Source organism: Fundulus heteroclitus, chromosome 1 (assembly GCF_011125445.2).
Source record: "Fundulus heteroclitus isolate FHET01 chromosome 1, MU-UCD_Fhet_4.1, whole genome shotgun sequence".
NCBI classification, from domain to species: domain Eukaryota; kingdom Metazoa; phylum Chordata; class Actinopteri; order Cyprinodontiformes; family Fundulidae; genus Fundulus; species Fundulus heteroclitus.
In genome coordinates, this window is record NC_046361.1 from 42,964,772 (window position 1) to 42,991,202 (window position 26,431).

The following is a 26,431-nucleotide window of genomic DNA, read 5'->3' on the forward strand; positions in this document are numbered from 1 at the left end:
TCTTCCTCTACGTCGTTTTTATTTCCAGAACCTGAAGCCGGGTTCTGGCTGACAAGCATAAAGCCGTGGCTGCAGAGCTGCAGCTTCACCTGCTGGGATCAAAGCGGCTCCGCTTTAAAGGCGAGCACCTGAGGAACCGTGAGGTTCAGATTCTCCACACAGGAGAACGTCCTGCAACACGAGGAGCAAGAGCTTCACCTCAGCCTCTTGGTCTGACATCCATGACGCGTTACCTGGTAAACGTACCTGGTAAACGTACCTGGTTAATGTACCTGGTTAACGTACCTGGTTAACGGCCCTGGTAAATGTACCTGGTTAACGTACCTGGTTAATGTACCTGGTAAAGGTACCTGGTTAATGTACCTGGTAAACGTACCTGGTAAACATACCTGGTTAACGGCCCTGGTAAATGTACCTGGTTAACGTACCTGGTTAACGTACCTGGTTAATGTACCTGGTAAAGGTACCTGGTTAACGGCCCTGGTAAATGTACCTGGTTAACGTACATGGTTAATATACCTGGTTAACGTCTCTGGTTAACGTACCTGGTAAATGTACCTGGTTAATGTACCTGGTTGACGTACCTGGTTAACGTACCTGGTAAACGTACCTGGTTAACGTACCTGGTTAACGTACCTGGTTAACGTACCTGGTTAATGTACCTGGTTAACGTACCTGGTTAATGTACCTGGTTAATTTACCTGGTTAACGTACCTGGTAAACGTACCTGGTTAACGTACCTGGTTAACGTACCTGGTTAACGGCCCTGGTAAATGTACCTGGTTAACGTACCTGGTTAACGTACCTGGTTAATGTACCTGGTTAACGTACCTGGTTAACGGCCCTGGTAAATGTACCTGGTTAACGTACCTGGTTAACGTACCTGGTTAATGTACCTGGTAAAGGTACCTGGTTAACGTACCTGGTTAACGTACCTGGTTAACGTACCTGGTTAATGTACCTGGTAAACGTACCTGGTAAACATACCTGGTTAACGGCCCTGGTAAATGTACCTGGTTAACGTACCTGGTTAACGTACCTGGTTAATGTACCTGGTAAAGGTACCTGGTTAACGGCCCTGGTAAATGTACCTGGTTAACGTACATGGTTAATATACCTGGTTAACGTCTCTGGTTAACGTACCTGGTAAATGTACCTGGTTAATGTACCTGGTTGACGTACCTGGTTAACGTACCTGGTAAACGTACCTGGTTAACGTACCTGGTTAACGTACCTGGTTAATGTACCTGGTTAACGTACCTGGTTAATGTACCTGGTTAATTTACCTGGTTAACGTACCTGGTAAACGTACCTGGTTAACGTACCTGGTTAATGTACCTGGTTAACGTACCTGGTTAATGTACCTGGTTGACGTACCTGGTTAATTTACCTGGTAAACGTACCTGGTAAACGTACCTGGTTAATGTACCTGGTAAAGGTACCTGGTTAACGGCCCTGGTAAATGTACCTGGTTAACGTACATGGTTAATATACCTGGTTAACGTCTCTGGTTAACGTACCTGGTAAATGTACCTGGTTAATGTACCTGGTTGACGTACCTGGTTAATTTACCTGGTTGACGTACCTGGTTAACGTACCTGGTTAATGTACCTGGTTGACGTACCTGGTTAATTTACCTGGTTAACGTACCTGGTTGACGTACCTGGTTAATTTACCTGGTAGACGTACCTGGTAAACGTACCTGGTTAACGTACCTGGTTAATGTACCTGGTTAACGTACCTGGTAAATGTACCTGATTGACGTACCTGGTTAATTTACCTGGTTGACGTACCTGGTTAACGTACCTGGTAAACGTACCTGGTTAACGTACCTGGTTAATGTACCTGGTTAATGTACCTGGTTGACGTACCTGGTTAATTTACCTGGTTAACGTACCTGGTAAACGTACCTGGTAAACGTACCTGGTTAATGTACCTGGTTGACGTACCTGGTTAATTTACCTGGTTAACGTACCTGGTAAACGTACCTGGTAAACGTACCTGGTTAATGTACCTGGTTGACGTACCTGGTTAATTTACCTGGTTAACGTACCTGGTTAATGTACCTGGTTGACGTACCTGGTTAATTTACCTGGTAAACGTACCTGGTAAACGTACCTGGTTAATGTACCTGGTAAAGGTACCTGGTTAACGGCCCTGGTAAATGTACCTGGTTAACGTACATGGTTAATATACCTGGTTAACGTCTCTGGTTAACGTACCTGGTAAATGTACCTGGTTAATGTACCTGGTTGACGTACCTGGTTAATTTACCTGGTTGACGTACCTGGTTAACGTACCTGGTTAATGTACCTGGTTGACGTACCTGGTTAATTTACCTGGTTAACGTACCTGGTTGACGTACCTGGTTAATTTACCTGGTTAACGTACCTGGTAAACGTACCTGGTTAATGTACCTGGTTAACGTACCTGGTAAATGTACCTGATTGACGTACCTGGTTAATTTACCTGGTTGACGTACCTGGTTAACGTACCTGGTAAACGTACCTGGTTAACGTACCTGGTTAATGTACCTGGTTAATGTACCTGGTTGACGTACCTGGTTAATTTACCTGGTTAACGTACCTGGTAAACGTACCTGGTAAACGTACCTGGTTAATGTACCTGGTTGACGTACCTGGTTAATTTACCTGGTAAACGTACCTGGTAAACGTACCTGGTAAACGTACCTGGTTAATGTACCTGGTTGACGTACCTGGTTAATTTACCTGGTTGACGTACCTGGTTAACGTACCTGGTTAACGTACCTGGTTAACGTACCTGGTTAATTTACCTGGTTAATTTACCTGGTTAACGTACCTGGTTAACGTACCTGGTAAACGTACCTGGTTAATGTACCTGGTTGACGTACCTGGTTAATTTACCTGGTAAACGTACCTGGTTAACGTACCTGGTAGACGTACCTGGTTAATGTCCGTAAACTCATCAGGTTCAGTTTAACCTCAGCATCAACCCAACTTCACCAGGAGGACTCCAGCTGACGATGCGTCTCTGCTTGTCTCTGCTGTCCCTCTGAAGGACAACCAGAGACGTCCTCCTTGCTCCATTAAAGCCAGCAGGTGAACCCGTGCACAGCTTTCTGCACCTGGGCACTTATTCTGTGGCTCACAAAGTATTCACGCCGTCTGAACTCTTTTATATGTAAAGTTGGAACCGCGACCAAAAAACACGTTTGTGACGTCTCCATCTTCAGCTCATCTGTCCGATCGGCTGAGAAACATATTTTTGTTCATTTGTCGGATAGTTAGAGCTCACCGGTTAGAACGCTACACAGAGCCACCCGGCTGCTTTGGGTCATTGTGACGTTTTCACTTTAAGGACATGAGCATGATTTATTTAAATGTCCCCCCAGTAAAGAAAGCCATTCCTAGGATTTCTTATTTTATTCAGATTTTAATCTTTTAGTTTTAATAGTGTGTAGTTTTAATAAAATCTCTTCTGTAGTAGATAAATGTACTGAAAACAGCTCGTCTTGAAGGACAAGAAACACCAAACTGGAGAAAAACTTCATTCTGATACAGAAACTTATTTTTTTTATTGAATTTGTAATGTTTACATTTTTAATTCTCAACATAAAAGGCTGATTCCTCGAGAAATCTGATGTCAGATAAAAACAAATAGAGTAGGTTCTCTTGACGGGTTCTGACGTCAGATCTGATAACGTGACCTCACTCTGCTGGAAGGATGTTGACCTTTTTAGGTAATATTTCAGTTTGGCGTATTTTCACTTAAAACTGGTTGAAATTAGACATTTTTACGAGTTCAGGTAAAATAGACCTGATGTCAGCAGCAAACAGGTGGAGGATTTATAAATAGGAAAGTTAAAATAATCAAAGAAAACTTGATTTCACGGGTGTTTTGTGTATTTATGTTAATTATATCTGCATTTTGAAGCAGCTATGGTGACTAATAATCAGAAGTTTAAGTCGACTCTCCGCTATCTGACCGCATCAGCAGCTTCTCAACAGACCTGACAGGAAGCTCACTGCGCGTGCGCGTCCGAGTAACCGCTGGTGCGCGAGGTCGTGCACGTTTCTGTGTCAGTGTGTGCGCGCGCGCACCGATATTTGTCAGGAAATCGGCCTCGTGTTTCCCGTCAGTTTGTCAGCGCGCGCTCCCCCCGCCTCGTTGATCTGAATTCTACGAATTCTTCCCCACGCGCCGCTTCCACATTCATGAGCCGACATCTTTAATCTGATTGGCCGCTCAGTTCAAAACATTGCGCACACTACGAGCTGCTGATTGGATGGGGAGCACGGGGTGGGCGTGTCCTCGGAGAAGCTATAAAGTCAGGAGAAACGGCAGCCGGAGCGACTAAGTTCATAACGCAAACGTCTGGTTCCGCGGCCACGGAGCAGAACCTTCGGATAATTCTGCGCACTCAGCTGGACCCATCGAGCGGGAAAGTCCCGGAAGCTTCGGACGGGTTCGCTGAAACAGTTTTGGACGGATAAAAGGGTTCCGTGACTCACTGGATGGATTGTATCCGCTTTCAGTGACTCAGACGCAGGATAATGTTGGAGAAAAGGTCCGCGGATCTTCATTCGGAGGAGAAAGTGGAAGGAAAACATGAAAAACATGGTGAGCACCTGAAAATGTTGTGTTCCGGTCCAATGGGCCGCGTTTAATGACGCTTCCTTCAGCACCAGCGCGTTGACGTCGCTTCTGATGGAGCGGATCTTTGAGTCTTTTTAAGGACTCGGTTCAGTTTGTGGGTCAGTCAGAGACGGACCGAGTCAGTCTCGGATCCTTTAAACAAGTGACAACACGAATTTCTCTGTTTCCTGGACCAGAACCAGCTTTGGGTCCAGCTTTAAAAGAATAGAAATTGGAACCGAACTGAATATTTTTCTCAGTTATTTATTTATTTGTTAAAGCTTTACTGTTTTTGTCTAAACTTTTTCACGTTTAGTGTTTTAAATAAATCTCGGTAAAAGCGTTTGGTCCCGTTTACTGTGGACCGAGTCAGCACAGAGATGTAGGTAATTACTTCCCAGGGAGCCTCGGGTTGGGTCCGGTTCTGACCGTGTTGTGGTTCTGCCCCTCAGGAAAGGAGTCCTTCAGCCAGCAGTACCGCTGCGGTCCTCTGCTCGGCAGCGGCGGCTTCGGTTCCGTGTTTTCGGGTCAGCGGCTCTCGGATGGACTCCAGGTCGCCATCAAGCAGATCTGCAGTGACCGGGTTCAGCAGTGGGCCAGACTGGTGAGTCCCGCCTCCAGGTCCGGTTCTCCCCTTCAGAACCAGGCAGCTGGCGCCCTCTGCTGGTTCCGTTAGCCTTTCCCCAGATTACCTGCAGACAGAACTCAGGGCAGCAGAGGTTCTGCTTTCTGTGGCTTTGCTGCAGATCAGATTCTGGTTCTTTAGTTTCTCTCGTTTAAACGTTTTTATGTTTTAACTCATCGTTTCCGTCTCTCTGCCTGCAGCCCGGTGAGCTCGGCCCGGTTCCGATGGAGATCGCTCTGCTGCAGCGGCTCAACGAGGCCGGGGGCCACGGCGGCGTGATCCGCATGCTGGACTGGTTTGAGGTGGAGGGGCGGGGCTTCCTGCTGGTGATGGAGCGGCCGCCGCAGAGCCAGGACCTGTTCGACTTCATCACGGAGCGCGGGGCGCTGCCGGAGCGTCTGGCTCTCAGGTGGGGCTGGTTACCCTGGTAACCTGGTTACCCCGGTAACCCTGGAGGTTACCCTGGTGACCGTAGTAACCTGGGACCGCCGGCTCGTGCTAACGGCCTTCTCCGCTCCAGGTTCTTCAGGCAGCTGGTGGAGACGCTGCGCTTCGTGCACGCGCACGGCGTGGTGCACCGGGACATGAAGGACGAGAACGTGGTGGTGGACACCCGGACGCTGGAGGTCAAGATCATCGACTTCGGCTCCGGGGCGCTGCTGAAGGACGCCGCCTACGACGAGTTTGAAGGTGCGGCGGCGCTCGGCCGGCGGCTCGTGGTGCGGACGGTGAAAGTGGGCGGGGTTCTAAGCCAGGTGTCTGTGTGCGCAGGTACGCGGGTCTACAGCCCTCCGGAGTGGGTCCAGAACCGGACGTACCGCGCCGTCCCGCTCACCGTGTGGTCGCTCGGCGTGCTGCTCTTCGACATGGTGTGCGGCGACATCCCGTTCGAGCGAGACCAGGAGATCGTGGAGGCCACGCCCTTCTTCACGCGGCGCGTCTCTAAAGGTGAGCGCCGGACACGCCCCCACCGGCTCCTGATTGGTCGACAGGTGTGCTGACTGTGTTGTTCCCGCCCTCCGCAGAATGCCAGGCTCTGGTCCGCTGGTGTCTGTCGCTGCGGCCCGAGGACCGCCCCTCCCTGGAGGACATCCTGTCCCACCCGTGGATGGACGGAGGAGAGGAGGAAGAGGAGGAGGAGGAGGAAGAGCGCGGCTCGCTGCCCAGCTCCTCGCTGTGATCCGAGTCGGATCAGAACCAGAAACCGGACTTTACCTGCACTGAGACGCTCGTCATGACGATGATGATGAGTTTTATTTATTGATAATTTATTGGTGTCCTCCTCTTCCTCCTGCTGGATAAGCTGGAGTTAACTGGGACGGTGATGAAGAGGAGGGATTGCTGAAGTGTCGGACCGACCCGTTCCTCTGTTGCACGTTCTGCAGGATGTTCAGAACTCGTTAAAGCGATTAATTTTCCTTCAGCTGAAGCTTTGTGGAAAAAGTGAAGACCTCAGATGTTCTTCATCACGGCGGCTGGGAGCGTCTCCCGGCTGCAGGAAGGATGCTGCAGTAAATACGTCTACGTATTGCTTAAAGTGGCCCCCGCCACTTGGTTCCGTTTATTTACATTAAATAAGACGTTCTGGATCGATGACAAAGATCCCATGTTTGAATAAAACCTTTTCAGACTCATCCTGTCTGTGTTTCACTAAGAGGTCTCACTCTGATGGATTCCTGCATGTTTTCCTCTCAATGATGCGAAACGCCAACAAAACAAACTGTTAAACTAAAACCGTTAAAACCTCATTTAGTCGTTTTCCCAAAGATTAAACTTCACGGCTCTGTCATCAGAAACAATAGATCACATTTAGGCAGGAAGTGAAGGAAAATGGTTTCTCATTAACTTATTTAAGCGTTATATTTTATTTGTATTAGATTTTCTTTAGTTTCTGTGATTGAACTTAAACCTGATTGGCTCAGCACAGCAGGCACTGACATAGATAACAGCAACTGGAAACTTAATGTTTCTTTTCTTAAAAAATATAAAAATACTAAATTATGTAAGTGATGATGCCCAACGTGGTCCATTATCAGATTAATGGTCTGTTGTTTTTATTCGAATCCCAGAGACTGGCATTCAGGGACCTATTATTATTATTATTATTAACGTTATGATCTGTTCCATTATTAACTTTATTATCCATGTGGGCCTTGTTGCTGTTTCTGAAGTCTGGGTTTGACAGACAGGACCACTGCAGGTGATGAGGGTTGGACAAATGGCCTCTAGGGGGCGCTGTCCCTGATTCCTCCAGACTCACTCAGCCCCACAAGGAAAAACTCCCTGAGCTATAATATAGCTCAGTGGAAAAACTACACAAACCAGGAAGCCCCGTGACTTAATAGCTGTACGGGGAAATAATGTTAAGTTATTTTATAATAAACAGATAATTTAGTTTCAGGGAGGCCTGGGCCACATTTTACTTTCTGTACCCTTTTGTAAAGTGTTCTCTTTCGATTTGTTTCAGATTTTATGATTTTAAATGCAAATAAAGTTTGTATTAACCATCCAGGGGTCCATTCTTCATACATCCCTAACTCAGTTAACTGGATTTGATTGTTGACGGTTTGGCATGATCTTGGATCGTTTGGTTCTTCAAAACTCATCCTGGACTTGTTGTCATAGCAACATGTGCGCCAGCTTAAACCTGCTCGCTCTCAGGTTTATTTCATGTAAACAGGATTAGATCGCAGCTTTATAAGCGGAGGCGATAGGGAAGTCTGTCCAGCCAGTGCACTTGCACCACCTAGTGGCAGAGGACGGGACAGAATTGTGGAACACCATTTTTTAATGTTTAATAAAAGACGAAACAAATAATGCTTAGTTCCTGTTGTTTTATTTAAACAATTCTTTATAAAGAAAAGACAGCAAGTCATGTTTTGCCTGCAATAAGGGATTGTTATATAAAGTCAGCAATACTGCTATGTGTCAAATGGTTTATTAGAACTTACTCTGAAGTCCTTTTGAAGCAACTCGATCTCTAGTGCAATTTTTCTCTTTTTCAAGTTGTGGAGTTCAATTTCTTCTCCTTATTTGTGTTTATTTCAGGTCAAAATACAATTTTTTTTGTTGAAGAAGCCGTTTATATAGGGAACGGATGGCACCCTGTGTCATTTTGTGAAAGAAAAAGAAAGGGTGAAACATGCCTCATGCAACAAGATTAAAAGAAAACTGTTTTTTTTTTAGCCTTTTTCTTGGTGGCTGTTATAAACAGACAAACACATCATTTAACAGTGGTCTTTAAAAAGAGGAAAAAGTGGCTTTTTAAAATACAGTATAATAATTAAAGGCTACCATTTTGTAGAATATTCTTGTATTTCACTTTTACTTGTCCTCATGTTCTAGTGGGTCCCATGGAGGCTTTGATATAAAAGAACAAAGTAAATATGAAATTATTAAAATGCAAAAATTCATACTGTAGAAAGTGATAGAAACATCTACCATGGACAGTATTTACGCATTAATTTGTCTGCTACTTTTTGCCAGCCCTCTCTCCTGGCTTTAACAGACTTTGAGGTGTTTCCTGTCGTTTTAATTAATGACTCAAATTCGTCATAACCTTCCATTAAAGCTCGTGTTCTGCTTGGGAGAAAAACTCCAGACTTTTTGAATTGAGAAAGCTTCCTGGAGAGGAAGCGAAACATCTTCAACTACGAAAAATAAGTCCAGTTGTTTTGTTTTTTATTTTTTTAAGATAAGATAAGATAAGATAAGATAGTTTTTATTGATCTCACAATGGAGAAATTCACTTAACTTTTTTGGAATGACCATGACCTGGATGACTGAGAATCTTCACCAGCAAACATAATGACGTCCTGCTAAAGTTAAAAGGACAGCACTTGTTCTATATTCCTGATACGGCAAGGCTGTATCCAGATAGTTTGTGCAGAAAAAGAAAATGTTGAGCACATATTGATGAAATATGTAGCATATTTAGCTGAAAGAGAGAAATTAAAGGAAAGGGTGCAGAAGGCAGGACGAGAATGGAGTCTAAAAGGGAATATTAGGTCCAGCAGAGGACAAAGAATATATTTATAATTTTAGAAAAGCATTCTTACATGATACTAAACTGAAAAATAGAATTTAGTTTGTGGAGGCCGTGAAGTTACACACTCCTGTACAGCAGGTGGCGGTATGCGCCGCGAAGCTGTTTGCAATCCACCAATAAATAAAACGAAGAAGAAGGCATCCTGTCTAACATTCCCATCTTCGCCGCTGTAGTCCAGCGGACTTCCGGGACAGCTCAGCGCTTCCACGCAGCAGGTTCCCCCCGCGGTCCTGCTCCTCAGCTCCCGCCAGTTCTACCAGGCAGGTCCTCTGCCGCCTGCTTCCAGAACCAGAACCAGAACCAGCCGAGAGTCGGAGCGCTGACCGGTTCGGTACCGACAGAGGTGTTTAGCCGGGAGGCTAGCGGGGCTAGCTGTGTAGCCAGCGGGCTGAAGGTTTGGTCCGGACGGGGCAGAGAGCGCAGCATGGCGGCTGGGAGCAGCACCGGTACCGGGGAGGTTCCGACCCGGAGTCAGACTGAAGGTAAACCAGTCCGTGTTCGGGATAAATTGTTATTTTCTAGCGGTTAAAACAAGTCAGACCGGTGACAGGAGCCAGCTGACTGCAGCTAAACCTGTTTGGGCCGATTAAAGAACCCACACATTGGTTAGAACCGAACCGAACCATCACCAGAACAACTGTTAAAATATGAAAGAGTTTAATAAAGAGAACCAGCTCTGCGATAAAGAGCTGCAGAGAGTTTGGGTCACTTCACACAGAGCTGGATCCTGAGGTTCTGACCGACCCACCTGTTCACCTGGTGACGTGGAGCTCAGGTGTGTCCGAGGTCCCTGGGCTCTCGGCACACCTGAGGCTCCATCTGCTTCAGTTTTACTTTTCTCTGACGTCATCTTTTGAAGGCATCAGAGCAGGTGAACTAAAACAGGCAGCAATAAAACAGCATCACAGGTGAGGCCGGTCACTGTCTACCTGGCTGCAGGTGAGGAGCCCAGTGGGGTCCTGGGTGTCATGTGACTAAAGGAAGGAGGTTCTGGAGGTTCGACCCAGTTGTGGTTTGTGGACGAACTGAATGGATCAGAACATCTGCTGAGGACTCATCAGTGGAAATGTCCTGAGTGGACATCATCATCATCCCTGAGATGAAGACGCGGCGCCTCAGTTTGCTGACTTTAGTTTGGAGGCTCTTATTGTGAAAATGTAACTCGGGTGTGAATTGTTGTTTTTATCCCTCAGATCCGGATGGTAGCGGTCGGTGCCGCTCCTGTTTTCTAGGCTCCTCCCACTTCCTGTTAACCCAGGATGTAATAAAGTGAAGGTTCTGCTCAGGTCACGTGCTCTATGCCTTTGAGCAAAACTGCAAAGATAAAGATGAATCTTTGTCTAATTAATGAGCTTCTGTCCTTGATAACGATGAAAATCCTCCACTTCCAGTGTGAATTAATGAAATATCTATAAGTGATACTGAAGAATCAATTTAGGAAAAATTAATCATATTTATAAAAAAAATGCCTGTTTAAAAATGATTAATACCTTTTGCAGCAACCACACCAAATAACTGAGGCTCTGAGGAAAACGTTGCGTACGCAGAATAATAGAAGCCGGTCCTGCTGGAGTAGTTTAACACGCTTCCAGGACTTTGTTCATAATCTGCAGTTTGTAAAAGAATATGTGGAAGAAAATGGTGGTTCTGGTGTGAAGAGCGTTGCTGCAAAGTTCTGCCAGGTTGGAACGGACCTTCGCTTTCTGATTGCTAAAGTTAGCAAACAGCCGGACCCAGTACCGTATTTTCTGGACCATAAGGGGCACCAAATATTCTTCCCACATGTGCAACATCACTCTGCACTGCAGAAAGGAAACTAAAAGTCAGTAAAATGTTCTTGAAAGAATTTTTCCTTAATTTGAGCAGGTAAATAAGACTTTGTGTCGATGGAATAAGATTTTGTCTTAAAATAAGAACATTTCATCTCCGTCATCTTATGTGAAGGGCAGGATATCTAATTATCTTATTTCGGGGGTAAATATGCGCATTGCGTTGACAAATAGTCTTATTTAGCTGCTCAAAATAAGGGAAAAAAAACACAAATTTCAATAAAATTTTACTTTTAGTTCCCCTTTAGCCCCTTCAGGTCCACAGCTCTCTGTCCGTCTCTGGAGGACAGAGGAGCTGGACTACACTGTTTCTAACATAAGGCCAAAATAAACTTTATATTGAATTAACTTACTAGGTTTATTGCTGCTAGCGCGTTCTCCAGGCTGCTTTACATGAATGCACTTCTGGTCTGATCTTCTTAGATGGAAGCAGGAACTGAAGTCTCGTTGTTTGTGGTGAATCCGTGTTACGTTTGCTCCACAGTCTCTCCTCGGGTCAACGGTTTGTGTAAAACGTCTCCGTCCTTTTTCACCTGCAGCCAACAGGAAGTTGAAGTACATCAGCCTGGCGATCCTGGTGGTCCAGAACGCATCGCTCATCCTCAGCATCCGTTATGTCCGCACGCTGCCGGGGGACCGCTTCTTCACCACGTCGGCCGTGGTCATGGCGGAGGTCCTGAAGGTGACCACCTGTCTGCTCATCATCCTGCTGCAGAAGAGATGTAAGTACAGCGGGGTGGAGATGAGCGAGTCCAGGTGTGTCTGCCCGTCCTCACGCTGAGCCTCTCTCTGCAGTCAACGTCAAGGAGACCGCCTGCTTCCTTCTGGACTCCGTCGTCTTTCAGTACAAAGACACCCTGAAGCTGGCCGTGCCGTCGCTCATCTACACGCTGCAGAACAACCTGCAGTACGTGGCCATCTCCAACCTGCCAGCAGCCACCTTCCAGGTCAGAGACCAGCACCGATCCGTTCTTCCTCAGGGTTCCTCAACAACATCCAGTCTCTATAAGCAGGGTTTCCGCGGGGCATTGAAAGTCATTAAAAGTCATTAAATGAAATCTTTTAAAATTAAGGCCTTAATTGGCATTAAAAGTCATTAAATGTGATTATCTGTGGCATTAAAAATAGCTTTTTTTTCTAAAACAAATACGGTCATAAAAACAGTTTCGTCAGATATATTATCAGATATAACTGCTTCCGGTTGATCGTAAAGCCGTATGTTTACAATGTTCGGCAAAGATGCTCGAGGCGGAGAAAGAGCTGGGGAATGGGGAAAAAGCTAAAAGTGGATGGAAAACATGGCTGCAGCCTGTCGATGGTAAGGATGATGAAGGAGTTTGCTGTGTGTGTAAAAAAAAAAAAAAAAAAAAAAAAAAAAAAATGAAGATGCACAATGGGTGTCAATGCTTCACGATCTCATTTGAAGTCCGACAGTGTATTTCAGGGTGTATGCGGCGCATACCCACTTATTTCTCAGTCAGCATTTTTCGGGAGCGATATTTGTGTCTTTTGTTTGAGCGCGCAGTGAGACAGGTATTCAGCGTTTAAACATCATGCGCGCGCGCTCAAAACTGATAAACTTTTCTCAATCCACTATCCTCGCTCGCGTTCGGTTCCGTGTCTGCCCGTGACATGATACTTCCACGCTCACCATCAGCTGTGCGCTCTGACTTAAAAAAAACTGTCCACCTCACCAGCCAATCACAGACAGGTTTCTTTCCATCCAATCAGAGTAGGGCTTGCAAATACTGCATTCAAATGGATTAAATGAAAATGCTGCAGCTTTTGGCAGAAATTAATAAACATAACGGTGGGATTTAAGAGAAAACAAAAAAAAAACAACAACCAATAAACAGTTTCATATTTTAGCCTAAAATATTTAGTTTGGAATAATTCCTTGAGTTACTAAATGAGGTATGAAAAATCTTTTTGTCTCTTTTCTTTCCAGCTTCTGGGTGATGATACAAAAGTTTCTTGTGATCATAATCATCATCATTATTTAAAGAGCACTTTAACACGAGGTAAAACAAAATAACATCCAATAAAATTACTTGAGTAAAGACTCAACAGTTTTTAAAACAACAACAATAATAATTAGCTGTTTAAAACCTTAAAAACAAACAGATGTTCTTTAAACTGAACTCTAAGATAAACAGGTAACCATTGAAGGGAGGCCAGGATCAGGTAATATGCTTTATTTTATGTTTTTCCATTAAAATGTGTGCAGCAACATTTGAACCAGCTGTAGACATCTGAGTGAGGACTGACCAATTCAGAGATAAAGAGAATTACACTAATTCAGCCATGATGAATGAAGGCTTGGAGTAGTGTTTTCATATTTATGCCTTGAAAGAATAGGTTTTACCTTTGCTTTGTTCCTTACATGATAAAAATTACTTAACTGAGGTCCTTTTTGGCTGTCAAGTTTAAAATCACCGTCCATTTTAAAATCGAGGGGCTAAGCATTCATTGTCAGGGTGTCTAAATTAACAGGATCAACAGTTCTTTGGGTGTTTCAGCTGGTATATTTGACAATTCATGATTTGCAAAGACAAAGTGATTTGAGTTTTGATGTTCTCCTCGTTATTAACTTTAGCTCTTTGTATAGATTCTCTTTCTCATTCAATTTAGGACTTTCCATATGCCTTATCCATGTCTATATTAAAAAACCTACAGTAATGAAATTAAATGTTGATTCTGGATGTAGTGTAGGAATTCCTTGAATATAAACCAAAGAAAATTTTACATTACCTGCCAGAAGCTGGGTAAAATCTTTAAAAAAAAGAGACAACAGTATTTTCACGCCTCACGTAGTAGCTCAAGGAAATATTTTAATCTAAATGTTTTAGGCTAAATATTTTAGGCTAAAATGAGTAAACCCTAGTGATGGATTTTTGGGTAAACTAAATAAAGCAGTGTTACATGTCATTGTTTCTAAAACAGCATTTTTCTGAGCTGTGTCTAAAAGGGCAAACAATGAGAGTATACCCACGTCTCCAGGGACCACTACACCACTGCAGACAGCCACAGATCAGCTGCAAGGAGCAGACAGCAGCTAACAATGTCAAGTTACTTTTCTGTAACCAACGCAGTCACGTCCACATTAGCTATCGCAAACAGCACAGCAGCAGCTGGTGCAAGCTCTACCGCCACTAACGTCGGGAAATCAGATGATCTGTGATCAACATTTGGATCCAATGCAACACTGCATGCGGAGGTGTTCTGTTGTCTGAACACAGCCAACAAGTTCTCTCTCATTTATTATATATATATATATATATATATATATATATATATATATATATATATATATATATATATATATATATATATATATATATATATATATATATATATAATTAATATGGGTACTTGTTGATGGCATTAAATTTATTTCTACGAGCATTAAAAGAGCATTAAAAAGCATTAAATTAGGGTTACTCATTCCTGTATAAACCCTGATAAGTCAGTTTTATTTATATAGCTCCAATTAACACATCACATCATCATCAAGGCTCTTTCCAAAGTCAGACTCCATCAGATCCTCCAGGTTGGTGAGAAAGTTTCCTCTCTAAGGAAACCCAGCAGGTTGCATCAAGTCTCTCCAAGCAGCATTCACTCCTCCTGAAAGAGCGTAGAGCCACAGTGGACAGTCGTCTGCATTGTTGGTGGCTTTGCAGCAATCCCTCATACTGAGCATGCATGAAGCGACAGTGGAGAGGAAAACTCCCCTTTAACAGGGAGGAGAACCTGGACAGATAGTTTTTAATCTAGTCTCTTTTTCTCTCTTAAACTGCTCCAATAATTACCTGATTACACACACACTGACTCACTCATTAATCTCGTTAAATGTGAGTGCCTCTGATTTACCACACACACACACACACACACACACACACACACACACACACACACACACACACACAACTACAGAATGTTTTAATCCTTGGAGAAATGAACGTTCACATTGATGAAGCTTCTAGCCAGACCGCAGCGTTTCATTTTAACCAGCATGTTTCTGGTTCTACGCTCTAAACGACAAACATTACATGAAGTTTTTCCTCCGGTTTTAGCACAGACCAGCTGAGTGTTAATTTTTCTCACTGCTGTGTGTATTTTCATTTCTTTTAATTTAGTCAGCCTCAGACGGTTATTTCCAAAAGACGATTTTATAAATCAAATGAATCAGAATTTCTCTGACCTGAGTTAAATCATTTTGTCAGTGATGCTGATTCTTCTATCGAGTCTTTTAAAAGTCACTGTCTGTCCGTTCTAAGCTAAGTTTCTCCTATAAGGCACAAAATATCTTCTCCTGAATGAAGATATATTGCTGTTTAGCAGATCGTGTCGTAAAGTGGAGCGTTTGTGGAAATCTACCAAACCTGAAAGATTACATTTAAAGGAGTTGATCTCGTCGTTTAATGATGTGATTAAACCAGTTCTGCATATTTTTCTAACCTTGAGAAGACAAACAGGAAAAGTCTTGTTGGACACCATCAGTAATGTCGTATCACCCTGAACTCCGCTGGTACCTGAATTAACAGCAGAGGACTTTAAACGTGAAAAACGTGGATTATTTCAGGGTCAGTATGAATCCATCTTTTGATAATTTGATAATAATCATCCTTCTCATTCACTCCTGTCACTGAGGAGGAAGTTAAAGTTTAAACTCTTCCTGCCCGTTAGATGTTGTTCCCACATCGCTGTTCTTAAAAGTATTCATTGTTGTCGGCCCACATGGTCAAACTTGAACATTTCCACCGGGTCAGTCCCAGAAACCAACTTCCACCAGGAACGCTTCAGAAACATTAAATTAAACATTAAATTAAGCCAACAGACGTAAAAACAGCTTCTTATCACAGCTGAGGTCTGCCGCCCCCTGCTGGCAGCCAGTGGACCAGCATGTTTCCATGTTTACTGCCTGCTGCTGGTTCCACAGGTTCTGCTCTGAATCATTGATTCTCTGATGCTGATGAAGATTCTCACACATAAACCTGCTCAGCCACACAGTTCTGACTGACCCGAGTCCTTTAGCTGCCAGGACTGAACAGGACCAACACCGGCGCCGCCTCAGGGCCAAATATAATAATTTATTTATTTATGGGAACTCATGACAGTAAAGCTTCTTGGTGCGTTCAAGTTCTGCAGGTTTTACTAAAATATCACAAGTTAAATTAATGGTTTTCTCATAAATCCATTTAGCAAATATAAATAATTAGTTTTAAGTCCTGTAATATCCACCACTGCCTTAAAGAGACGGCCGTATTGTTGCTGTTTCTGCTTTAGAAGACGTTGATGTGAACGTTTGGCTTTAGGCGTGAAGCCGTAAACCGGCTCAGGCTGCTGCTTCTACCTGCGTGGTTCTAACAGGCTCCTCCCCCTCAGGTGACCTACCTGCGTGGTTCTAACAGGCTCCTCCCCCTCAGGTGACCTACCTGCGTGGTTCTAACAGGCTCCTCCCCCTCAGGTGACCTACCTGCGTGGTTCTAACAGGCTCCTCCCCCTCAGGTGACCTACCAGCTGAAGATCCTCACCACGGCGCTGTTCAGCGTCCTCATGCTCAGGAAGTCTCTGTCCAGAGTCCAGTGGGTTTCTCTGCTGCTGCTCTTCGCCGGAGTCGCCATCGTCCAGGTAGGTCCAGTTCCCTCTGGTCCGCTCCACAAAGAGGAAATGATGGTAAGGAGGAGGCAGAACCCAGTAGAACCTCCTCTGGCTGCAGGTTCTGGGTTCTGCCTCCTCCAGCCAAGCAGCTGGAGGCAGAACGTCTGAGAACATCGGTTCTCAAGTCTGTAGGACTCAGGTCTGGACTTTGACTAGGCCGTTCTAACCCATGAATCTGCTCTGGACCGTCCCATAATATCTCAGGGTGGTTCTGGTCCTGGTTCTGCTCCATCCGGATCGGTCCAGAGCTCCTGGAGACGGTGGACCTCCATCGTTCTCCCAGAATCTGCACCCAGTGGTGCATTAACAGCCAGCGCTGGTTCTGAAAGCTCCTGGTTCTGATCCGCTGAGCTCTGCTCAGCAGCTGGAGAACTGGACTTAATCAGAACCGTAGAGTCCGGTTGAGCCGAACCAACATTCCTGAACATCTGAGCTGGTACCGTCTCACAGACCCGCTGAGCCTCTGACGGGGAGGATCAGAACCAGTCAGCTTCTGTTGTTCTGGTTCTGATCCGACATTTGACTCTAGATGAACAGATTTCACTGTTTTTATGTTGACACGGCGCTCGCAGCGATTTGATTGGCTGCTGCTCCTCCTGATCCCGCCTCCTGTCCTCTGGTCCGGTGTCACCTGGTGCTGGGTTTCTGCTGGGTTAGGGGGACCGGAGCGATCAGAACCAGAACCGGACCCCGGTGATGAAACAGCATCTCTTGTTGGTTGACTGAACCTGAAACTGATGCTTTTATGAAGAGAGGAAGCAGAATTTATTTTGGTCGATGCAGCAGGAGAATTACTCCAGGAGGTCCCAGAAGAACCAGAACCTTGATCCAGTGGATCAGTCTGAGGTTAACGACTCTGACGGGTTCTGATTCCACCGGCTGGACGACCGACGGGTCGGCCAACGTCTGCAGACAGTTCAGACCTTTACCACCAGGGCGGCGCCACTGAGACGCTTCCTCCCCCAATAAAATATTCTGTTCTAGTGGCAGAACCCAGATGGTTCTGATTCTAGATGATTAATCAGAACTTCCCCTGAGAGACTGAATTCCCAGAAAAAATGTCTTTATCTCGTCTTTTTAGATCAGTTGCTGTAGTTTAACATCAGATTTCCTTCATCAGCGCTGACTGAGACCCTGAACTACGACAACTAGACGCTGAGAAATGAATCTTTTATTTTACCGGTTCTGTCGTCCAGAGAGGAGCTGCTCCACTAATCTTCTGCTTCTGTCAGTAAATGATCAAAATGCCTGGTTCTGTAAACTTAAGGCGTTTATACGGAGCTCACAGACAGCTGTTAACATCTGGATGAATCCTCCTGGACCCAGGAAGTACGGTGCAGTGAAGGAGGAGCGAGGCTCAGAGCTCCCGTCACGTTTATCTCATTTAGTCACTATATGAATTATTTAAATAAAGATAAAGGACGTTTTCCTGTAGATAAGTGAGCCAAACGGGCGTTCCTGTTGATTGTGACGTGATGTCATCGTTAACGCCGTCATGGCGGCGGCTCGGCGCCATGACGGCTCGGCGCTCATCTTGCTCTCCTTTCAGGTGCAGCAGGAGGGGAACAAGGAGGCGGCGGTGGCGGACGGCTCCTCCCAGAACTACTCGGTGGGCGTGGTGGCGGTGGTGGTCAGCTGCCTGTCGTCGGGCTTCGCCGGCGTTTACTTTGAGCGGATCCTGAAGGGCAGCGCGGCGTCGGTGTGGATGAGGAACGTGCAGCTGGGGGTCTTCGGCACGGCGCTGGGGCTGCTGGGCATGTGGTGGAACGACGGCGGCGCCGTGGCGCGGCGCGGCTTCCTGTTCGGCTACACGGGCATGGTGTGGTGCGTGATCCTGAACCAGGCGTTCGGCGGGCTGCTGGTGGCGGTGGTGGTGAAGTACGCCGACAACATCCTGAAGGGCTTCGCCACGTCCTTCTCCATCATCGTGTCCACCGTCATGTCCGTCTACCTGTTCTCCTTCCACGTGGACCTGCTCTTCACGGCGGGGGCGGGGCTGGTCATCGGCGCCGTCTACATGTACAGCCTGCCCAAGGCGCCCGGCGCCGCCCTCCCCCCCGGCGCCGCCTCTTCCTCGCCGGCCCCGCAGACGCTGAGGACGGAGGGGAGCGGCCAAATGGAGGCGTTTCTGCCAAAGTCAGTTCTGGTGAAGTGATCGTGTTTCTGCGGCGCCGCCGGCCGCTTCTTTCCGACTAACCAATCAGAGAGCTGCTGCTGCGCCTCCTCTTCCTGTCCTCCCTCCTTCTGGGCACTAACCTCTGCTCCTCCTCCTCCTCCTCAGAGCTCCTGCCGCCAGCGACACAGACTAATTGCTGGAAGCGGAGGAGGAAGGAGCTGCGGCGCCCCCTGCTGTTCTCTCTGCCTTACAGCTCTCTGCTAGCTAACGGCTAACGTTAGCTCTGGAGGGTCTCTGGTGGCGTTTGGGCTCGGTGCCTTTCTCTCTCAGCTGAACAGAAGCCATACGCTGGTTCTGAGCTCGGACCGGACCATCGGGGGGGTTCTGCTGCTCATTGGTGTCTGAATGGTCGTGTTTCCCTCTTTTGTCTCCACCTGGACTCTGACACACCTGGAGGATTTAAACTTTAACCTCAGTTCTGGATGAACGCCTGAAATCATTAAAATCTGTTCAAAGGTTCCTAAAAGGCAAAGTTGCTCTGATTGTTCTGCTAGCGCCATCGTCCTGATAGAACCGGTCCATCTGTGGTACTGGGCGGGGCCAGCTGCTTGGCCACACCCCCTGCTCAATGTTAGCCCCGCCCACCTCCCAGACAGCTGCTCCCCCTGCTGGCAGACGCTGGTATGACCGCCCTACAGTCCTGCTCTGCGGTCCAGGCGGGTTCTGAAGGAGACGGTTCGGTTCTGAAGGGATCAGGCAGCTGATCACCGCCGTCTGCTGGACAAAGGAGAAAAATCCTGAAACGGAACCAGGAGAACATCAGGGTTCCTTTATCCCTCCATGTTTGGAACAAAATCTGATTAATACCAATTATAATGAATGTAAATAACGGTTCTGACATTTCCCAGAGGTCACAGCGAGCAGAACCGCAGTGAAAGCTCCCAGATGGACCGGGTCATTAAAGAACCTTTGAACAGATTTAATGCTTCTTTAATTCTCACATTAGGAGCTGGAATAACTTTCAGGGCCCTGATTGGACTCCTCCAAACCTCTCCATCCAGTCAGAGGTTCTAATCCACGGCCAAAGGTCCAGTTGGGTTTGGTTCTGACTGTCTGGGGTTAGCCTCTGAGGTCCGGTCCATGTGGAGACAGAAAACCCGGATGATCAGAACCGCAGAGCGGTGAAGGTCTTCATGGAAGTGAGGAGGGTCAGGCTTTATCAGAACCAGCAGGTCCATTCAGGCGTATCATGTTAATGAGATCATTTAGGGTTCTGGTCGGTGAAGAGGTTTGATTTGGGTTATCAGGGTTTTAGTTGGTTCAGATTTTGAGGTATTCTTTATTTGGTGGTTTCTCAGAAAGTCGTTTTTTTTATTTTATCGTCTTTAAAGCGAGGCTTCAGTTTTCCAGAAGCCTCTGACGTGGTTTAAGGTGCTGAACATGATCTGAAGTAGTTGGACCTCCAGGATCTGAAGATGGTTCCTCTCTAAGCGCTTGATTTCCGGTTCTGTCGTCCTCTTTGGGTTCTGAGTTTGTTTTTTCAGCAACGTTCAGAATAATCCTCCTGGTTTGTGGCGACAGCGTTGGCAGCCTGCTGCCGCCTTAGTGGGAATAAATCAGAATTACTCTGGTAAACTGGGACAGAAGCAGGTCTGAGCTCGTTGCTCCGGCTTCATCAGAACCTGATGGTGTTGGGTCCGTTTGGGCCGGTCTGGGTTTGGGTCTTTCCTTTCCGCCACTTTTCTGCATGAGGACCAAATGATATCAGGGAGCTGAACAGTTTATCAGTTTATATCAAACATTTTCCATTAAAACCTTTTTTATTCACCCAAAATGAAATGCCAAAAATGATCCTAAAACGTCTTTTCTTTTGTCTGAATGTTTATTATAACTTTTTCATCACCATTAAGTTATTAATGTTAAATTAATGTAAAAAAAAAATTCTTCCTCAAAGGAAATGAATAAATGAACACAAATATATAAAATGACATGTAGATTGTAGGTAAATATTGTTTCTGTTGATAATTTATCTTTTGAATTATCTGTTCTGACACATTTTTATCTCTTTTTTTTTTTTGTAAAAGTTTTTCTTTGTTTTTGTTTTGGAAAAATAAAAGATATATGACGGAAAAGAAGCTAAAGCATAACTTGTTGCTGTCAATAAGCTGAATATTTTGTTTACACTTTGAAGTTTAAATATTTGAAGAGCAGAAAATATGTTTCACTTTTGTTGATGGACTCTTGATAACTTCTTCTGAACATGATGCAGTTTGTGTTTGGGTCGCCTGCAGCGCCCCCTGCTGGTAGAACTGTCCTGGTTCTGGTTCCTCTCTGTTTGGGCCGTTTGTTCGGCTGACTGCGTTGATTGTGTCCCAGTTTGTGGGTTTGTAAAAACTTCTTTTGGTAAAGTTTACTACAACAAACACTAAACTTGGGTTTGTCTTTAATTTGTGCTTTCAGGAAGTTTCCCTTCAGTTTGGGAACCAAACAAAATAAAACAGTTTACCTGCAGCGATGATAGGATGGGGATGAAACCTGTTAACATCTGAAATTCTCACATTCTGATAATTAAATTAAAAATGTTGACTCCTGGAACTGATCCACCTGATGTGGATTCTGCTTCTCCTCGTTTCACCGCCTGTTAACCAGATTCTGGTGTGAAGGAGGAAAAGGAGCCAATTAGGTTTAAAAAGCCGACACTAAAAATTGAGCTCATAATCCTGTTACTGCCAACCATGTTAGGAACTGAAGAAAAATATTCTGATTAAGACCAGCTAAAGTTAAATGTAACATTTAAAAAAACATCTTCCTAAAACTTCTACTAATTACATAAATGAATAAACCTTCAGAAAAGTGATTTCTGTCCAAAGCTCCAGGTCCGTTTTCATCAAGAACCCTAAAAGCAGCTCTTAGTGACGTCACTTTAGGAAAAATGTTAGAATTTCCTAGAATTTTACCTCAGAGAGATAAAAGTTCTTCTCCAAACATCTCAGTTCATCAGACCTGCTGCAGTGGAAAATGTTAGAGAGGAGGGAGGAAACGGAGAGAGCTGATTGGCTGAACAATGGAGGAAATGAGCTCAGAAACTTCTTTAACAATCAGACGATTATTAATATGTAGATAAAATAAACTTTATCGTCTCCATAGAGGGAAATTAGTTTTAGCGCCCGTTGGGTTGAAGGTGCAGCTCTGTATGTAATTTTATTGAGGACAGTTAATATCAATAAAATATTGAATAATGCTGAATAAGGTGGAGAAATGTCCAAAGAATATCTAAGAGCTGATTGGCTGATGCACCTGGACAGAGAGAATATCTAAGAGCTGATTGGCTGATGCACCTGGACAGAGAGAATATCTAAGAGCTGATTGGCTGATGCACCTGGACAGAGAGAATAAGAGCTGATTGGCTGATGCACCTGGACAGAGAGAATAAGAGCTGATTGGCTGATGCACCTGGTCAGAGAGAATAAGAGGTGATTGAGTGTTTCCTGTCCTGCATGATGAGGTGAGCAGCCTAACGGTGGTCTAGGTGTGCCTGCATGATGCATCTCCTCTCCTCATCGCTGCACGCAGCGCTTCTCACCAGGCGGCTGCAGAAAGCACCAAGACGCGCAGAGAACAACACGCACTGACCTGCAGGAAGACGCTTTAAAGTCCCTGGATCTGCACCGGCACCCAGGGACCAGTTTACCTGCCAACACTCCTCCCAGAGAGCTGCACAGGTGCGCTGCCCTTTGCTTTTCCCTTTTCTCTCCATTTCATGTGGCTTATTTTGCCAAATCCAACCGCTTGATAGCAGCAGGATGCTGACAGGTGAGAGCGCGTTAATGGCAGACAGGTAAGGTAGTAAAACCACTGGAGGGTCAACAAGCACATCAGAGTAATGACCAGGATGGAAATAAGCTGCGTTCAAACATTTTCATGCTGTGGGACGATCTAAATGTCATCATCACCACGCATTTCTTCATCCAGGCTAATCGCTTTGCTCTCCTTTCTTCTTCCTGCACCATCAACCAATCACAGCTCTAGAAAGACGGCGTCACACCTGGCTACGGGCTCAGCCTCCTCACTGAAGTCAACATTTCTGTCATTTGCTTCGTCAGCGTCGCTCCCAGGTGTGACGCCGTCTTATAAGAGCTGTGATTGGCTGATACACACCTGTGCTGCTAGCATGAGAGGAGAGAAGTGAGGCGGTCAGACCGGGTCAGAAAACGTGTCATGATGATGAAACTTTAGCTAAACTGATGGTCAGAGCATCAGAAGGTTTGAACCTTATCTCCATCCTCATCATCATTGTGAGTAGCTGCTTCTGTCTCCTCTCCATTAAGCTCATTTCCTGCTTCCTCTACCTGCTGCTAACGCCTCTCACCTGTCAGCGTCTTACTGCCATCACCTGCTGGGATAAAGGAGCGCCATGACACGTAGAAAGCAGAGCAGCTGCTGCGTCCTCTCAGCTCTGGGAGGAGAACAGAGAGCTGAAGGTGAAGTGCTCCCTGGATCCTGGAGCCCAGAGGGACTTAGAGGCTGGTTGCTGCAGACCAACGAGTCTTTTTTCTGCTTTTAAGCTCCAGCCTGGAAAGTGAGAAGCTCTCCGTGCAGCAATCAGGAGCCAGAGAGGAGCCGGCGTCGCACCAGCAACCTTCCAGACCACCGTTTAGGCTTTGATGCTGACGTCAGAAAGCGCTGAATCGCCTCTTTTATCTCTTTGTACATTTCTCCTCTTTTTATTCAGGATTATTCCCGTTATTTATTTACCAATAAAATTATGTTACAGTTAGAGCTGCACCTTTAACCCAATGGCGCTAAAACTAATTTCCCTCTATGGAGACGATAAAGTTTATTTTATCTACATATTAATAATCGTCTGATTGGTAAAGAGGTTTCTGAGCTCATTTCCTCCATTGTTCAGCCAATCAGCTCTGTCTGTTCAGGTGGATCAGCCAATCAGCTCTCTCTGTTTCCTCCCTCCTCTCTACTAACATTTTCCACTCCAGCAGCTCTGAAGGTTTGAGATGTTTGGAGAAGAACTTTTATCTCACTGAAGTAAAATTCTAAGAAAAACCTTAAAACCTGGGAAATTCTAAGGTTTTTCCTAAAATAAGAGCTACTTTTCTGAAGACGGGTCCAGTTCTCATTTCTGTGTCGGATCCTTAAAGTGGTTGACATCAATACTTCTTCTCTCAGAGTCTTTGGACTTTGGCAGCTTTTCGCCCAGTTTCAGTTCATTCTCATAACGTCACTAATCGCCACATTAGACCACATTGATCTGACGGACGTTCAGATCACGTCTATGTTGGGTCGGTCCATGGCTAATTACGGACGTCTAGACGACGTGCAAACAAGGTCAAGGTCAAGGTCAACTCATCAGTTGCATGTGAGGTGAAAACTCTCCAAAATAACTCAGGTTGCTCCACAAAGTTGGTTTCATGAGCAGCAGGTGAAATCAGCTCCATGGAGCCACGACCGTCCCAGATGTTCCTGAAGCGGGTCGGCCCACATCCAGCTCAGGGTTAGCAGGACCAGCAGCAGACTGGGTTTCCCCAGAGGTCCTCCCAGAGTTCAGGCTGTTGGGAAGGTTCTGATCCGATGAGCCGGACTTCTTCTTCTTCCATTGCTTTATTCCCAATCATCCAGCAGACGTTCCTAATCTTTCCCACATTCTCTCCTGTTAGTCTGGTTAGCACAGAACCATTGCTGATCGGGTCATTTCAGAACCGATCCAGGTCCTCGGCTTCTGATTGGCTCCTATCTGAGAGCTTCTGTGACGCGTCCAATCAGAGTCCGTTTCTCCTGCTGGAGAAGCCGAGGAAACGCTTCAGTTTGCGTCGCACTGGTTCTGGATCTGGACCGGTACCGGGTCAGTCATCAGGCTGTGGTCTGATCCGGTTCTTTAACCCCGGTCATCTCCAGGCTTCTCTTTCCAGAGGTTTCATTCACATCTGGATCACATCTGGTCTTTCTGATGGTTTGCAGGAATGGGATTCAGAGACCAGAACCGGACTTGTGCTGCTGTTGGTTCTGGATTGGGACTCTGGATAGACTCTACATGAGCTGCAGAGACGCTTTATGACGCTTTATTTTGTTTGATCATTCACTGAGTTTTTCCCTCAGAGAACTTCCTGCTTATAGGAATTCTGTCTTCATCAACCTTCAGACCTCAGAAATTGTTGCTTCATCTCCTCATTCACAACGTCAGCATGGAGAAAGCAGCGATGCGTCTCTTTGGACACTTTAAGCTCTCCTGATGCCGATTCCTCTGTCTGTCCTGTAGGTGTTCAGGAAAAGAGAAAGGATCCTGAGATGGACCGCTCCTGCTTCCTGTCTTCTGAGGTCCAGTCTTTTCAAATTAAGATGCCAAACATCAATGCTCCAACAGCTTCTGCTGCATCATGACTGAAGTGTGGCTGTTCTGTCTCAGAGGTAAAGGAACCTGAAAACGAGCCCATTTATTACACTCCTACTTCTTTGAAATCACATTTCTGTGGTTCTTACAGTTTGGTTCCTTTAGCTTTAAATCAAAGATTATGGTTTACGTATTATTATTGTGATAAATGCTTTAGTTCAAATATCATCTGCATAGAGATGCACATGTAGTTAAAATCTGTGCCTATTGTTTTTAAATTCAGGATTTTAACTAAAAAAGGAAATAACTAAATCTTGGGGAAGTGACTCTTGTTTACCTTCAATTTTTTTTTCTTTTCTCAACACTAATAATTGTATGTTTGTGACCATCACTCCCAAGTTTGGTGCTCATTTCTCTACGTCAGGATGTGAATCTTCTGCCGATTCCATCATTGTTGGCTTTATATTAATGATAGATTCACTGAAGGCAGATCTGCTTGGTCTTTATTTAGTTTCAGGGATATTTCCTGTAACACTCCTCATGCTGACAGAACATTAGAATATTTCAGATGTTTTTCTAAGAAGAAACTTTTTGAAACTGCAATAATATGTTAAAAATTTATTTTGTGGCTTATTTATGTTTTTTTAATAGTAGAAAACAGAATAACTGATCTATAGAATATCGAGTTTAAAAAACATTTTTTGACCTATGTGATTTTAATGATTTATCAGTATTTGTATTGTAGCATTAATGATTAACAGTCACAAATAAAAAGGTTTTCTTAATGTAAAATGAACAGTTTATCTTAATTTTAACAGTATAGAATGAACTGTTTTGACTCTTCAAACATTTCAGAATAAATCTTTTGTAACCTTGTTTTGCCTTTAAAATAAAACTCAAGTCTAATGTTTTAATTTTCTATTTTGCCTTTAATTGCTGATTTTCTGTCACTCTTGTTTTATTTTGATCATTTTAAAGTTCTCCTTGTTGTTAATTTATTCCTTTTCTTTCCGCAAATACCTCAAAGTTTATTTTATTTACTTATTTCTGATGTTTACTGTCCTTTTTTTCTTGAATTCCAACACGAACAAAGTAAAATGTTTGTCATGTGAATCAGATTCCAGAGGACTTGTTCTAGAGACAGCGCTCCCTGTTGGTGCTCTGTGATTACTTTTCTTATTTTAACAGATAT

General features: G+C 44.9%; 2 protein-coding genes across 3 annotated transcripts; both read left to right on the forward strand.

Moving 5' to 3' along the window:
- The first annotated feature begins 4,015 nt into the window (after positions 1–4,015).
- pim2 (Pim-2 proto-oncogene, serine/threonine kinase) lies at positions 4,016–6,876 on the forward strand. Its single transcript, XM_012855954.3, has 6 exons — positions 4,016–4,602; positions 5,070–5,221; positions 5,443–5,651; positions 5,763–5,932; positions 6,014–6,190; positions 6,268–6,876. The coding sequence occupies exons 1-6, from the start codon at positions 4,536–4,538 to the stop codon at positions 6,420–6,422; spliced, it is 930 nt and encodes a 309-aa protein (XP_012711408.2). The 5' UTR covers positions 4,016–4,535; the 3' UTR covers positions 6,423–6,876.
- A 2,563-nt stretch (positions 6,877–9,439) lies between these two features.
- Positions 9,440–26,431, forward strand: slc35a2 (solute carrier family 35 member 2). 2 transcript variants are annotated; one of them, XM_012855955.3, is made up of 6 exons: positions 9,440–9,772; positions 11,659–11,841; positions 11,915–12,066; positions 16,628–16,750; positions 18,330–18,916; positions 25,168–26,431. In XM_012855955.3, the coding sequence occupies exons 1-6, from the start codon at positions 9,715–9,717 to the stop codon at positions 25,193–25,195; spliced, it is 1,131 nt and encodes a 376-aa protein (XP_012711409.2). In that variant the 5' UTR covers positions 9,440–9,714; the 3' UTR covers positions 25,196–26,431. The 2 variants fall into 2 exon arrangements, with proteins under 2 accessions (XP_012711409.2, XP_012711410.2); XM_012855956.3 differs by lacking the exon at positions 25,168–26,431 and adding an exon at positions 19,062–21,326.